This window comes from Schistocerca piceifrons, chromosome X (assembly GCF_021461385.2).
Source record: "Schistocerca piceifrons isolate TAMUIC-IGC-003096 chromosome X, iqSchPice1.1, whole genome shotgun sequence".
In the NCBI taxonomy this organism is placed as follows: domain Eukaryota; kingdom Metazoa; phylum Arthropoda; class Insecta; order Orthoptera; family Acrididae; genus Schistocerca; species Schistocerca piceifrons.
This window is the reverse complement of record NC_060149.1, coordinates 20370447-20386869: the sequence shown is the minus strand read 5'-3', so window position 1 is coordinate 20386869 and position 16423 is coordinate 20370447. Positions and strand designations below refer to the sequence as shown.

The window sequence follows — 16423 nt, the reverse complement described above, 5'->3', positions numbered from 1 at the left end:
GTTCAACAGAAGACGCAGTCTATGCACTTGCAAATGAAGTCCTAGAAACCCTTAATGAAAAAATGCTAGCACTTGGTATCTTCTGTAATTTATCCAAAGCATTTGATTGTGTTGATCACCAGATTCTCTTGCAAAAAGCAAAATTAGTAGGAATATGTGGTGTTGCAGGCAATTGGCTACATTCCAAGACAGAAAACAAAAGGTTGTCTTGAATAGCTCAGGTGGAGTATGTGATGTTTCCTCACATTCTGACCCTAGTTCCATTACATGTGGAGTGTCTCAGGGCCCCTATTATTCCTGGTTTTTATAAATGATCTACCATCATGTACAAGCCTGACATGTAAGTTTACATTATTTGCAGATGATACCACAATTTTTATGAGCAGTAGAACGGATAGTAATCTTGAGGAACTCAGTAATCACATACTTTCATATGTGGTTACTTGGTTCAAGGTGAATGGTCTCTCATTAAATTCCAGTAAGACCAGCTGTATTCAGTTCTGTACAAAAACAGAAAAAGAGAGAGAGATAAGTATGGCATGTGGAAATCAGCTAATATAAAGAATGGAAACAACAAAATTTTTGGAGTGCACATTGACAAGAAAATGAACTGGTCTTCACGTATTATAGATCTCTGTAAGAGGTTTAGCTCTGCTACATATGCTCTATGTGTTGTCTCTACATATGTTGAACCTAACACTGGAAAAGTGGCATACTGTGGCTATTTTCACTCACTCGTTGAATACGGCATTATTTTTTAGGGCAACCAGCCATTAGCAAGGAAAGTGTTCTTTGCACAGAAGTGAGCTTTAAGAATTATATGTGGATTGTGTCCAAGAGACTTGTGTAGAAATAACTTTCAAAAACTTAAAATATACACAACTACATGCCAATATACTTTTTCTCTCATGTGTTTTGTCTGTAAAAATATAGAAATATTTCAACCAAACAGTAATTATCACGAGCATTAGAAGTTTGAGCTTGACGCAAAAGGGTGTCCGCTACACTGGAGCAAAACTCTTCAATGCTCTTCCTCCTGGAATAAAGACAGAGATTCATAACAAGAGTAAGTTTAGGAAAGCATTATAAATATTTCTGCTAGAAAAAGCTTTTTACAGTCTAGATGAATTTTTAACTAAATAAATTGTAAAATTTTAATATTATATAGTACAAGCTGACATAATGCTACTAAGAATGTTATTTAACTTGAGCTCTGTATCTGTGTGTGCTCTGTATCTGTTTTCTGTAGTGCTTTAACGATTCTATGGAAATATGTATTTTCTTTTTTCTGTATTGCTGCTCAAAGAATTTACTGTATAAATTTTTATATAATTATGTACTCAAATGTCTGTATATACTATAAGATTATCATACTGTATTTGTAAAAAAGTGACTCGTTCCACATCCTTGTGAACCCAACACAGTTGGACCTATGGAAGACAAAATAAAATAAAATCAATCAAATACCGACCCAACCCCAATTCTCAGCTTGCAGCACACTATACATGTAGTGTCCATTGTCCATTATTCCCATTGCTCATAGCTTCACCTGATTCCCGCAAGTGTTCATACATAGTGTGCTTCTGCACTGAAGGTATCCGTATTCGCCATCAGGTGCATATATATTATTGTATGAGTGCTGGCATTTTTTGGACATGTCCATTGTCCTTGGACATATCAGAAGGGACAGACACCATTTTTTGATTCAGCAGCCATATTTGCACATGACAAGAGAAACTCAGACCTCAGTCACAACTAGGCATTGTAATTAGTTAATTGGAGGCAAGAGAAAATTTGTGCCAGACCAGGACTCAAACCGAGATATCCTACTTTACACGAACAATCATCTTAACTGCTTTCACTATCTGAGCACGCTTTCCATCTAACTCAAACAGACCCCTTAACAAACCACTCCATGGTCATTGAAATATTAAGGTTTCACCTACAAATTTATATGTTTTCTCTTCTGTTCCAACAGCTCAATAAATGAGTTTGTGCACAATCCTGCATAAATGACACTCAAAGGAAAACTTCTTTTACAGGGACATTCTGTCTTGGGTCATATTCTGAATTTAAAGTTCCAAAGAAGAGACACTGCACATAGACCAATATATATGCACCTGACAGAAAAATCTGATACTGTCAGTGCAGGTGCAGAATAAGTCTGAACTCTTGAGGAGTTATTTAATTAATATGAGTGTGTCACATAGCACATTAACAAAAAAATATATCATAATACAGGTTAACTCACTGAGTCCTACTACTTACGGCGTCTTTGAGCCAATCACATATATGGGAACCTAACTTTATTCTCAGATTCTTTTTTAACAGTCTGTAGTGGGTCACCATGTCAAATGCTTTCCAGAAATCGAGGAGTTGCCCTTAGTCCACAGCTCACAGGAAATTATGTGAGAAAATGATAAAATGAGTTTTGCATGAGTAATGCTTTCTAAATCCCTGCTGATATGTGGACAGAAGCTTTTCCATCTCAAGCAAATTTGTTATATTGGAATTCAGAATATGTTCAATACCTCCAAGGCAAAAAGGATACTGGTCTGTAATTTTGTAGACTCTGTCTTTTTTATATATGTTTCACACTTCAGTAAATATTTTAGAGTATCTTTACTTTGACACGGTCTGATTTTACTCCCTGCATGTTGACTGGCAAGTGTTCATCAGAGGGCCTCAACAACTGGCTAGACAGAGAAACTCTCCTGTGCACTTCAAAAGTGCTCTGCTACCCAAGTAGCTGCATTCTTTGTGTTTTGCACCCCTGACATATCAAGGGTAGTCCTACAATTCTCCATCTAATAATACAGGTCCTGAAGTGTGCAGGCAAGACCAACAGAGAATCAATGGAGCCTTTGGGTGAGACCCTCCACTTGGATCAAAGCCAAAGGATTCTAATCAACTCTGAGTCTGAAATTGCAAATTTTGAGCTCTACTTGCACTTTGAAAGTGCAGATGACTCATTTTGGATGAGGCCCCCTGGCAGACATGCAAAGCACTCATTCGACTTATTTCCAGCTCTAGAGGTTACTTCCCTAAGGGGTTCCGTAATTTGCCTAACAATGGAACTCACATTAACTACCAAACTCCTGTCCCCATGTGACTACATGGACCCTGCTGAAGGAGAAGCCAGAAGCCACCTGTCCACTCCAGCCTCAACATTTACCCTCTGCCTTGAATGAGACAAACATGTTACAACTTGCTGGTCCCCCTACAGTTCAGGTAGATTCCCCACACTGGGTATAATTCTCAGTGCCTAGAGCGCTCGGGTGAAAGAAGCAACACCTGAGGTATCCCATGTGATGGACCAGATTCTCCACTACCTCCACATCCTGAGGCAGCACCCTGCAAGTGGCTGACAATGGCCAAAGTTGTTCATAAACTGCAGCCACCTCCTCCTGCATCTGCACTCAGTATGCAAACACTTTATCCATTCTAGTACTAGTAAAGCTACACTATAGAGAAAGCTAAATATGTAACTTTATACTCTCTTGGTGTGTCACCAATGGATGCTAGAGCCTGACAAAGCTGCAACCAATTGCCACTGCCCATTCAAAACCAAACAAATTAAATATACATGAAAACACACATAAAAAGCTTAATAGCTCACCACTGACTCAAGTCTTTTTGCCTTTGCATGACTTTTGGCCAATTAATATAGAATATTATATAGTGTCTGTCAGAATATTGCTAGTGAAATGAACAAGATGTCTGTGACTGTTGTAAAGTTTTGTGCCACCACATTACACCCAAGTTTCATGAAAAACTTCAGACAAAACTTACGTCAAACTTAATTTCTTTTCATAACTGTCTACAGTTACCTAGATCATGCTCAGCCCATGAGCATTCAGATTAATACAATATTAACATACCTAATAAACACAGACTTCACTTCTGATACTTTATTTTATATGGAAATGTAACCACACTGATACACATCTTGGTTATTTTTAAAAGAAATTCTTATCATTGAATTTGGTAGATCATAAAGAAAGTGAACCATTAAATACCTGTCTTTCCAGTTATTAAGCTACACAAGAACCTAATACATTTCATTTATGTATTTCTGTTTTATTGTATGTATATTCCTAATTATGTGTATTAAAGGGTTGTAAGAATGTTACAGTCTGTCCAGTCATGACTTTTAAATGATTAAACTAGGTAATAAAGATAATAATAAAAAGATGTTCTTACATCAAGAATTGCAGCATCAACCAGGTACACAAATGGTACATACAGTCCCATCATGCCAAACAAATTGCTGACGCTAATGAGCATAAACACGGGATCTTTGAGCAAAGACATGTCCATCATCGTCCCCAAAATTGATCTAAATGATTCAGGACAACACTGTGAGCATGCTGCAAAAAAAGAGAGAAGTAGTGTTTAGAAAGCAATACCTTCATATTTCATTATTTGCACCTCAAGGTGTGATTCAACAATTAGAAACTATATGGTAATAGTTGTATTTTTAATTGACTTATCTCTCTTTGGATTAAATACAGTGCATTTAACGTAGCAAAAGAATGCTGCAAAGACTCCTGGCTATGGCATGTGATTACATAGACCCTATGAAGTTGATCTAAGGATGAAAACGAATGAAACAGCATGTATGATAGTTAACATGAAATGATCCCTTTTTCTTACACTTGTTTTCACAATACTGTAATAATTTCAATAAATTTCAAAGTTATAAATTAATTAGGGTTAAGGATAATGCCTCATGAAAATCAGTATTAATAAGTAAGTAGTAGGATGAATCACACTGTCCAACAATCAATCAGTGGAACACACATAAAAATTAGGTTCCTGTGATTCTATGGAGATAAGTCACTGAGGTCTGGAAAGAGGTGAGATACATACAAATGCTTCAAAAGTAAGACAACAGAATGACCAACGAGGGAATAATTCTGAGGTATATGGTCTGATCTTGGTTTCCAATAGGTGCAATAACCAGAAACTGTATTGACGAAACGTTCAGTTTCATCTATCACTTGGAGAAAGAAATATAGAGTAGTTTATTTAAATTTCTATGTCCACATTCACTTCCTATCTAAAAGGAAATCATCTGTTGGCTTCGAATATTTTTAGCCTGGATGCATTTCAACTGTTTGGCTTTTCAATTTCCGACCAAGTTAAGGTTGTTTCCATGGCTGTTCCTTTTCAGGACTTGGATGATCTGTGCTCCACTTTTGCGTCATTGTTTGCAATGAATCTCAGATGTGCTTCCAGCTTTCAGGCATACATCACTCTACGGCCGGATGTGCAGCCTCGCTTTTTCCAGGCCCGGCCCCTTCCGGTGGCCTTATGGTTGGCAATCAAGCAGGAACTTGATCGGCTCCAGGCAGCTGGCGTTCTGGAGCCCGTAACTTACAGTGTCTGGGCGATGCCAATGGTGTTCATACGGAAACCCAATGGGTCCCTTTGGCTGTGTGGGGACTTCGGCACTACAGTCAATGCTGGATGCTGAATCTCAGAATGTCATGGTTACCGACATGCCTTTCGGATTGTATAAGTACAAGCACCTTCCCTTTGGTGTCTCTTCAGCGCCGGCCATTTTCCAGCGATTCCTGGAGCGGCTTACACAGCCTATCCTCACCTGTGTGAATTATCTGGATGACATCTTGGTCACTGGGCATTCCCACCAGGAACATTTGCAAAACCTCAGCGCCTTATTTCACGCTCTGCAGTCTGCTGGTTTATGCTGTCAGCTGGACATGTGTTTTTTTTTTTCAACCGGAAGTGGAATACTTAGGCCACTGGTTTAGCAAAGATGGAATCTGCCCTTTGGGTCATAATGTCGCGGCTATTGAGGCCCTTCCTTGTCCCAAGGACTTATCTGAACTCCAGGTGTTTTTGGGCAAGGTTATTTATTACTTAAATTTCTTGCCCCAGGCTGCCTCCGTTGCTCAGCCTCTCAATCACTTGCATTGCAAAGGGGTACCTTTTGATTGGACTCCTGACTGTGATCAGGTTTTTCTCCATTTAAAGGCGATTCTGAACTCCGCCCCTTGCCTTACTCCCTTCTCTCCAGACCGCCCCTTGGTTGTGGTGGCTGATGCATTGGCATACAGCATTGGGGCCATCCTTTCACACCGGGATGCCAATGGCTCTGAACAGCCCATCGCTTAAGCCTCTTAGACGTTGACCCCAGCACAACGGAACCACTGCCAGACTGAAAAGGAGGCCCTGGTGATCGTGTTCGCTGTCCAAAAATTTCACACCTATCTCTTTGGGGCAAAGTTCACCCTGCTGATGGACCTTAAACCATTGGTTACACTTTTCGGACCCCACTATGACCTTCCAGAGCAGACGGCTCAATGTCTCCAGTGCTGGGCATTGCTTTTATGTAATTACGCTTACACAATCCGGTATAAGCTCACTACTCACCATGCTAATGCAGATGCTTTGTCATGTCTCCCAGCAGGCCCCGATCCAGTCTTTGACCAACAGGAGGTCCTCTGTGTTCACATTGACTCCGCCCGCTGGGATGCACTGGATGGTCTACCTCTTATGGCTGCTCACATTGCTGCAGCTACCCGCCATGACCCTGTCTTGCGGCGGGTTCTCAACTATGTGTTCCATGGGTGGCCCTCCTATGTTACTCATTGGATGCTGTCCGATTTCAGCCACTGGCACCACCTGTCCCACAGGCTCTCCACTGTCGATGATGTCCTTCTGTTGGCCACAGAGTCGGATGCCCATTGGGTGGTCATCCCTCCGGAATTGCAGCTTTGAGTGCTTATTTTGTTACACCGTGGGCACTGGGGTATGTCCTGTATGAAAGTTTTGGTTCGCCGGCACGTGTATTGGCCTGGCATCGATGGCGATATTGAGCACCAGGTCCATGGGTGCACTGTCTGTGCGCGTCACCAGGCAAGCCCCCCTCAGTCGTTTACACCCTGGCCTGTGCCTCGCAAGCCCTGGGATTGCATCCGTATCGATTTTGCAGGCCTGTTTTTGGGGTCCATGTGGTTACTCGTCGTTGATGCCTACTCCACATACCCATATGTTGCCTGCATGGCATCCACCACCACAGAGGCTACACTCACGTTCTCGCCAATGAGGGTCTGCCACACACATTGGTCTCCATAATGGTCCCCAATTCACGGCATCCTCCTTCCATGACTTCTGTCTGGCCAATGGTATCAAACATATCTGTAGTCCCCCTTTCCACCATTCGTCCAATGGCACGGCGGAGAAGCTTGTCTGCACTTTTAAACACCAGATGACGAAGGCGGTCAACACGTTTCGAACCATGTCAGCCCTCACCCTGTTTCTGAGCACCTATCGCAATTGATGGATGCAGTCTGGCAGAGCTCCTCCATGGGCGACAGCCGCGGACCCTGCTCCATTTGCAGACACCATCCACCTCCCGCCCCCAGTCCGGGCCCTCGCAGCAGTATGCTGCAAAACCAATAGTCAATGGCCTCTCAGACCATGACATGCAGTTCCTTCTGTTAAATGTTAATACTGAACAGGATATAAAATCTGTTACATCTGAGCTCAAGAGGGTAATCAATAAGCCAAAAATTGATTATTTTAGGACACTCCTCAGAGACATTCACTGGACTGATGTTTACAGTGCTCATGGCTTGAATGAAAAATATAACACTTTTGCTACTAAAGTGCTTACCTTATTTGAACACTGTTTTCCCCCAAAACTTACCAAGGTTAGAGCAAAGTCTACAAAGAAGCTATGGATTACTCAAGGAGTAGGGGTATCTTGTAAAACAAAAAGAAAACTCTATCTGTCAATCTGAAACAGTCCTGATGTTGATGCTATAGCACATTACAAGAAATACTGCAAAATATTAAAGACTGTAATACGGACGTCAAAGCAAATATATTACAAGGAAAAGATAGTCATATAAGATAACAAAATAAAGACAATGTGGGATATAGTGAAGGAGGAGACCTGTAGAACCAGACATGAAGAGGAACAAATAGCATTAAGAGTAAATGATACATCGGTGACAGATGTGTATAGTGTTGCAGAACTCTTTAACAAACATTTTATAACTGTTACTGAAAAAATGGGGTTGTCAGGTTTGGTAGATGCTGCTATGGAATACCTCAGACCAGACATTTCAAGCAACTTACATAATATGAATTTGACCCTCACTACCCCAACAGAAATAACGTCCATCATAAAATCTTTAAAATCAAAAACATCTAGTGGGTATGATGAAATTATTAATTAAAGAATGTGATTCTGAGCTAAGTAACATATTAAGCTATCTGTGTAACCAGTCATTTATCAGTGGAATACTTCCTCAATGGTTGAAATATACTGAAGTTAAGCCACTGTTTAAGAAGGGAGATAAAGAAATAGCATCAAATTTCCGTCCAATTTCACTGTTGCCAGCATTCTCCAAAATTTTAGAAAAAGTAATGTACAGTCAGCTTTACAACCATCTTATCTCAAATAACATACTGTCAAAGTCACAGTTTGGATTTCTAAAAGGTTCTGATATTGAGAAGGCTATCTACACTTACAGTGAAAATGTGCTTAATTCAGTAGACAAAAAATTGCAGGCAACTGGTATATTTTGTGATCTGTCAAAGGCATTTGACTGTGTAAATCACAATATCCTTTTAAGTAAATTAGAATATTATAGTGTAACAGGAAATGCTGCAAAATGGTTCAAATCTTATATCTCTGGCAGGAAACAAAGAGTGTTATTAGGAAAGGGACATGTATCAAGCTATCAGGCACCATCCAACTGGGAACTAATTACATGTGGGGTCCCACAAGGTTCCATTTTAGGGCCCTTACTTTTTCTTGGGTATATCAATGACCTTTCATCAGTAACATTACCAGATGCCAAGTTCATTTTGTCTGCCGATGATACAAACATTGCAATACATAGCAAATCAAATGTAGTCTTAGAAATATCAGCTAATAAAATATTTGTGGACATTAATCACTGGTTCCTAGCCAATTCTTTGTCACTAAACTTTGAAAAAACACACTACATGCAGTTCAGAACTTGTAAGGGGTGTCCCACGAGTATATGTCTAACATACGATGACAAGAAGATAGAACAAGTGGACAGTGTTAAATTCTTGGGATTACAGCTTGATAACAAATTCAACTGGGAGGAGCACACCACAGAACTGCTGAAGCATCTTAACAAATCTCTGCTTGCAATGCGAATTTTGTCAGACATAGGGGATAAAAAAACGAAAAAGCTGGCATACTATGCTTACTTTCATTCCATAATGTCATATGGGATTATTTTTTGGGGTAATTCATCAAGCCAAGCCAAAGTTTTCCAGGCACAAAAACCTGCAGTAAGAGTTATATGCGGTGTGAACTCAAGAACATCCTGCAGAAGCCGGTTTAGGGAACTAGGGATACTAACTACTGCTTCCCAATATATTTATTCCTTAATGAAATTTGTCATTAAAAATAGATAACTTTTTCAAACCAACAGCTCAATTCATTGACTCAATACCAGAAATAAGAATAATCTTCACAAGGATTTAAAGTCACTTAGTCTTGTACAAAAAAGTGTGCATTATTCAGGAACACACATTTTCAATAACTTGCCAGCAGCCATAAAAAGTTTAACAACCTATGAAATTCACTTTAAGAGAAGCCTAAAGGATTTATTGGTGGCCAACTCCTTCTACTCCATTGATGAATTTCTCAGTAAAATATAACTTCTGCACAATTTCAATGCAGTAATGTGTTCATTGTAAATATGTGTGTGTGTGTGTGTGTGTGTGTGTAAGTACAATCTGACTTCTGCACCATTTCAGTGCAGTAATGTGTTCATTATAAATAAGTATTATACTAGTTGTATTACATGTTTATTACCTTATAAATAAATAAAAAAACTTTTTTATTTTAAATTCAGTGCATTAGTATTGGTAAAATGATTCTTTTATATAGTGTTCATTAAAAAATGGTGATCATTCCACTTGGGACCTGTGGAATGGTACATTAGCTTATTTGTTTTAGTTGTAAATATTTGTCATGTATTGTTGTTTTTCTGACATGTTCCACATACTGGAGGACCTCCTCACTATGGATCAATTGGAATGAAAGTAAATCTAATCAGACATGTCATTTGCTCAGCTTTGTAGGTTCATTGAGCCATGTTGCATAACTATAGTCAGGAAATGGGCTTTCTGCAGCAAGACAAGTATCTACCACACGGGCAGTGTGACAATGTCTGGAGCACCACACATTAACAACATGGCAACCATTGGGACAGTTTTGCTTGCCTTGGCACTAGAGATAGTCAAACTGACACTGATGTGCTGAATGACAGCACAAGACACGGGAGTGTCAGATATTGCATTTTCATATGAGCTCCTCCAGCACTACTATAGATGTATATGTTTGTGGAAGCTCTGGGAATGAATGTTGTCTGTCTGTATTCAACATTGTCATATAGACCCAGTACCTGGCATGAAGAAAGTCATTAGGTTCACTACAGGACCATCTGTGGGGGTAATTTGGGTCACACGTGTTACATTTCTAAGATGTTATGGCTGGTGTGTATCATTTATATCTGCTGTGATGTCACATTTCAATAAGATAGCTCAAGACAGCAGGTTGCCCATGCTGTCTTGAGTTACTCCCACACATAGAGTGTTCAACTGTTAGCCTGACAAGCATATTCTCCAGATCTCTGATACAATATAAATATTTGAGCATGGGTTGCCAAGAGACTGGCATGTCACTACTGACCAGTCACAAAAATTGATGAACTCTAGTATAGAGTCGAAACAGTGTTGTATATTATCCCACATCTGTCATCCCAGCTCAGTTGAACTATATGCACATACTCTCACACATCCCCTACAAATTTAATCATGTGTTCTTTCCTACCATACAGTGTATGCACATTAAGTAAGATTATCTACCCATCCCAATACTGTAACCTTGATGGTCGACAGTGTAACAGTACTTTGTTGAAACAAATTATGTTTCTGTTATTATGTGTTACAGCCTGCTTACAAATATTTCATGTAATTTTTGACAATGCCAGTGTGATGGCATATACATTTTTTATACTGAATATTAATTCTGGTGTGTACAAAAATAGTAATTTTTATTTGTTAAAATTCACTCTTTTTTAATTTTTGGTTTATCATTTATCTGTAGAACTATTTCCATATTTTACACAAATCTGCTAATACTAACATGTCTAATATCATTGTAAAATATGATTTAATGGGAAATAAAGCTGCTACTATTATAATATCAGCTCCTACTTAAACGTTATTTGAGTTCTAATAAAATAAAATCATACATATTATGAGTCAAATATATTTTATATTCTTCCAAAATGTACTTTTCAAAATTTCCCCTTGGTTGTTAAAAATGCAGTTTTCAATATTAATAGCGCTTCACCATCGCTTCTTTGTTCTAACATATCCTTTCTCTCATGTACGAGCATTGTGTAAATAAAATACAATAAGCAAATAAAAATCAGCTGAAAATAGTTAATGACTATCCTCCAGAATATGCTATCTTTTCCTTTAGACCAAATCCTTCCTGTCTATGTTCAATTTGATTCTTAATTCCTCAATCTCTTTTTGATTCACTCTCTGATGGCTTTTCATTTTGTGTAATTATTTATGTGAAAAATCAAATAAAAACATATGCAAGGTGAATGTGTAAAAAATTGAATCAACCATAAGGTACATGTTATTAAACATTTTCAGGCAAAAAAATACACAAACTGTTCCAAAAACTTATGGATATATGACTTTTAGCACAACTACCTACACTATAGAATGTTCCCCATATTATTTATTTAATTTTTTTTCATTAGGTACAGCTGATATGCAGTTCTCTTGTACTTATGTGTTCATAATTACATGACAGTGTAGGTACATATGTATTTGGTAGTCTGCCAACACAGCTTGAAAATTATTAGAAGAGAAATAAGGTAAGCACTATGGTAACAATGTTTCTCATGGTTAGAGCTTTTATTCCCATGTATTTGGTAGTCTGCCAACACAGTTTGAAAATCATTAGAAGAGAAATAAAGTAAGCACTATGGTAACAATGTTTCTCATGGTTAGAGCTTTTATTCCTAGAAGGAGACTACTAAGTGAAATTTAGTATACCGTAAAACAGCAGCCAAGTCTGTGTCATGAACTCATACTGTTCCCTGAGTATTCTCAGTCTCCTTAAAAACAGTGGATCACATACATACACCACTCTGCAACAGTTTATCTGCTAGTTCTTACGCTCTAAAGGGAACAGTAGTGCCCGAACTAAACAAATAAATAAATGATTCACTGGGTGTTTTAGTCTTTAAAATACATTAAACTGCCATTCCCTTGTTCCTTTTTTTTAATCCCTCAATAAAGTCCATGAATCCAAATGCACATTTACGTTTGTATTCTTATGTCACTTCTCTACTCGCAATTCAGAATACTATGGAGAAGGTTCATATTCTATGGCAATGAATTTGTTCACCACTCCGTAAAGAAGGAAAGAAGCTGCTATAAATGATTTCTGTTAGTAAGTGTGGTTGTTCAAGAACCTGATAGGTAAATGAAAATCATTTCATGAATTCTCTTGGTTGCCATTAGACTCAGTTTCATTAATACACTGATGGAAAAAATCAAAACACCGTAAAGTAATTAATGTAGAGTAATGAAATTTCAGGAACGCATTTGTCTAGGTAACATATTTAAGTGACTAACATTGCAAGATCTCAGGTTAATGTAAGTGTGAGGTAAGCCATTGCAAATGCGAAATGCTGGTACATTAATAACTAGTTTAACCACCAGCATGTTGAATGCAAGCCTGGAGATATGCATGTATTGTGTTTTATGGGTGCTGGATGTCAGTTTGTGAGATGGAGATCCATGCCTCTTGTACTTGGTCGGTCAATACATGTACACTTAATGCTGGTTATGGATGATGCTGGAGTTGTTCTCCAATGATGTCCCACATGTACTCAATTGGAGACAGATCTGGTGATCGAGCAGTCCGTGTTGACATTCTGTAGACCATGATGGGTTACAACACCAGTATGTAGGCAAACGTTATCCTGTTAGAAAATGCTCCCTGGAATGCAGTTAATGAATGGCAGCACAACAGGTCAAATCACCAGACTGACACGTAAATTTGCAGTCAGGAGGAACGGAATAAACATGAGAGTGCTCCTGCTGTTATAAAAAAAATCACATCCCAGACTGTAACTCTAGGTGTAGGTCCAATGTACTCGTATTGAGCAATCGGACAGGTTGGTTGCAGACTCTCAGCTGGGCTCCTTCTAACAACACATGGCCATTACTAGCACTGAAGCGGAACCACCTTTCATAAGAAAACATAACAGATCTTCACTACACCCTCCAATGAGCTCCCAATTGACACCACTGAAGTCGCAAATGGTGGTAGTTTGGGGTCAGTGGAATGCATGCATCCGGCTCAGAGGTGTTTTTGAAGTAACCAATTTTCAACAGTTCACTGTGACACTGTGATGCTAACTACTACTCGAATTGCCACTGCAGATGCAGTACAATGCACCAGAGCCATATGTGAAACTCAATGGTCTTCCCTCTCAGTAGTGCCATGTGGCTGTCTGAAGCCACATCCAAAGTGAAAGGTTACTAACGCTCAGGACTGTTACAGTGTGTATTTAAAGCAAAGCTGATTTGCGTCCTCACAGTGGCACTACAAGTGCCACAGACATTGTCTGTCAGATGTAGAATCACACCTACCAGCTCTTATTTATGTTGCACAACTTCTTCTTGGTGTTGCAATTCTTTTCCATCAGTGTGAATTAACACAGAAATTCCTAGTTCCTCTACTAGCTTACCAAGCCTCTAAGTAAGTCTGTGTACTTTCTGACAGATGAGGTATCGGGTTTACCATCATTTGATTCTTATTCCAAGAGCTTAAGTGTGCAATTTGTGAAAGAACTGCGAAGTGTTGTCAAGAAGTAGTTTCACAATGGCTGCAACAGTTCAGGCTTTATTTTGGATGTTTGATATCAAGTAAGATAAACAAGTAACTGAACTTTCCAACTTCACTAAAACATGATCATCTAAGAAATCTCTAAAGTTACGTTTCTGCTTTGTGTATAGTTGCTGTTCGTGAGTGTGAGTTTAAATAAGTGTATTAAGTAACAATTCTGATCTACAGTTTTTAGTGTACCTACGGTACCACTTGTGGCATGCCAACAGGTAGTCTCAAAATTAAAAACAATTTACATATATTACAACAACAAAAATAATAAATTATTGATAATGTAATGTAAATGGACAGATAAAAAATCTACTCTCCAAACAGTGTCAGGGGAACACATACACAAAAATAGTTAATGTTTACAAGCGTTCTGGTAGAAGAGTTCAAGGGGTAGGAAGAGGGGTGAGGGAAAAGGACTGGAGAGGTTAAGGGAAAGGGGTACAGTTCAGAAAAATCACCCAGAATCCTGGGTCAGGGGGACTTACTGGACAGGATGAGAAGGAAAGACTGATTTACATATATTGATACAGAAACAGAAAATAGCAATACTTACTTCCTCCTCCCTCTCCCTCGATGTCTATTTGATCCTGAGGATATTTGGGCAGTGAAATTACGCTTTGCCTGTAGCTTGTTAATGATTTCTGACTCTTGTATTCAGGAAGATTTATTACAGAACCTGAGTAGAATATATCCTTTCGAGACAGTGGCCTCACTATTTCACGTTTTTCTCGGGGAATGCTTGATTTCGATGTTGTAAAGCATATGCTCTCATTTTCTCCTATCTGAAAACGAAATGGAAGTTTGAGACAAAGAACATTTTACCAATTGCAAGATCTGTTTTATACTGGGAAAGAACAGTATTTTTATCTTATTTTTACCCTACGTTCATTCATATTTCCCAATCAAAATATTATTTTCAAAATATTTCCTTTAGTGATTTTACCAATACTATAAAGCTAAAAGCACCATAAAGACAAATGAGTAGTATGGAAATCTACAGAAAATTTTCAATAAAAATTTTATTTACAATTCAGATATTGAATTTTCTCCACTAGATCTGATTATGAAATGCAATGAATTAAATGCACTGAAATGAAATGAATTGACTGAATGAGTACAATGAATAAAGATGCATTGACATAAAGTGATATCAGTGTACTGAACTTGTGTTACAATGAACATGTAGCAACAACAGAAAATTTGAGCCAGGCTGGGATTAGAACAAAGATTCCCACATACCCTGTGGAAGGACCTCTGGCAATAGTGTTCAGAAATCATAGATGGGAGCATCAGTGAGAAAAAAAGTTTGAGACAGGCCTGGAAGTATGTTCACACTGTGAAAATATGGACAAATCACTATTATCTACAACAATTCTGAACAAGCCACTCATGTCATCAACATAAATAACACTTGTTCATTTCTTGTAGTACAGATAACTTTAATAACATATATTCTCTGTTAGTTGTTGCACTTCTACTGTTTAATTTCCCAAACTTGTATCTAAAACTCGTTGAAATAGTGCACCAACATAGCGTAGTCAAAATGTTGTGCAACAAGAACTTAAAATTAATTTATTTTGTTTTTTCAAAAAAATCTGTTCCCTTCTGGACGCAAAATTGTACACTTATATCATCACTTATTTTATCTATTTAATGTAAAATATTTGAAGGATGATGGTAAGCTTTGTATCAATATTTGTTCAACAGACTAGCACATTATATTACAGCACAATAAAACACTGCCAGAAAAAAATAGACTAATGGTTAGGTGACTGAGAGTGAGAAACAGAAAATCTGATTTGAGTTTTAATTTGGCACAAATTATCAATTGTAACTGTGTTGTGTCTGTTCATTGATTATACCTGTATACTTGAAAGACCAGAGTAATGAAATTTTGGTCTGGGTCTCGAGTTTTAACTTGACATACACAAAGGCAGGCTTACGAGAGCTGCAAACGATAGCCCGCACCCTGGCATCAGCTCCAGGGGACACTGAAGGCTGAGCGGATTATCTGCCATTGAGTCAATCATTAATTTGTTCTCAAAGCTACTATGTCACTAATTTTATTTTTCAGGTAAACATGAGCGACAGATTTGTTTCATATGGTTAACAGGATTCTGGACACTTGGCTCAGATGTGTAATTAGGCCACGCTTGGAGCTGAATTGACAATAGTACCATTTTCAAGGAATTTACGAGTATTAAAGCCCAGAAAGCCGATATTCTGTGAATATTTTTCCTAATTTTAAATTTAAATGACAGTATTTGTTGTTGTCTTAAGTCTGAAGACTGATCTGGTCAGCTCTCCATGTTACTCTACCCTGTGCAAGCCTCCACATGTATGAGTAACAGCTGCAGCCTACATCGTTCTGAATCTGCTTACTGTATTCATCTCTTGGTCACCCTCTACGATTTTTATCCCCCCTCCTGCACACACACTTCCCTCCATTATTACATTGGCCTTGAT

At 38.4% G+C, this 16423-nt stretch overlaps 1 protein-coding gene across 2 annotated transcripts in view; it reads right to left on the bottom strand.

The window, feature by feature from the left end:
* LOC124721452 (monocarboxylate transporter 3-like) overlaps positions 1-16423 on the bottom strand; it is a 430925-nt gene that overhangs the window by 12347 nt on the left and 402155 nt on the right. For both annotated transcript variants that reach the window (XM_047246436.1, XM_047246437.1), the window contains exons 6-7: positions 14511-14739; positions 4204-4370 (exon numbers count right to left, since the gene is read on the bottom strand). In XM_047246436.1, the coding sequence (XP_047102392.1) occupies positions 4204-4370; positions 14511-14739 (396 nt within the window). The remainder of the gene's footprint in view (positions 1-4203; positions 4371-14510; positions 14740-16423) is intronic.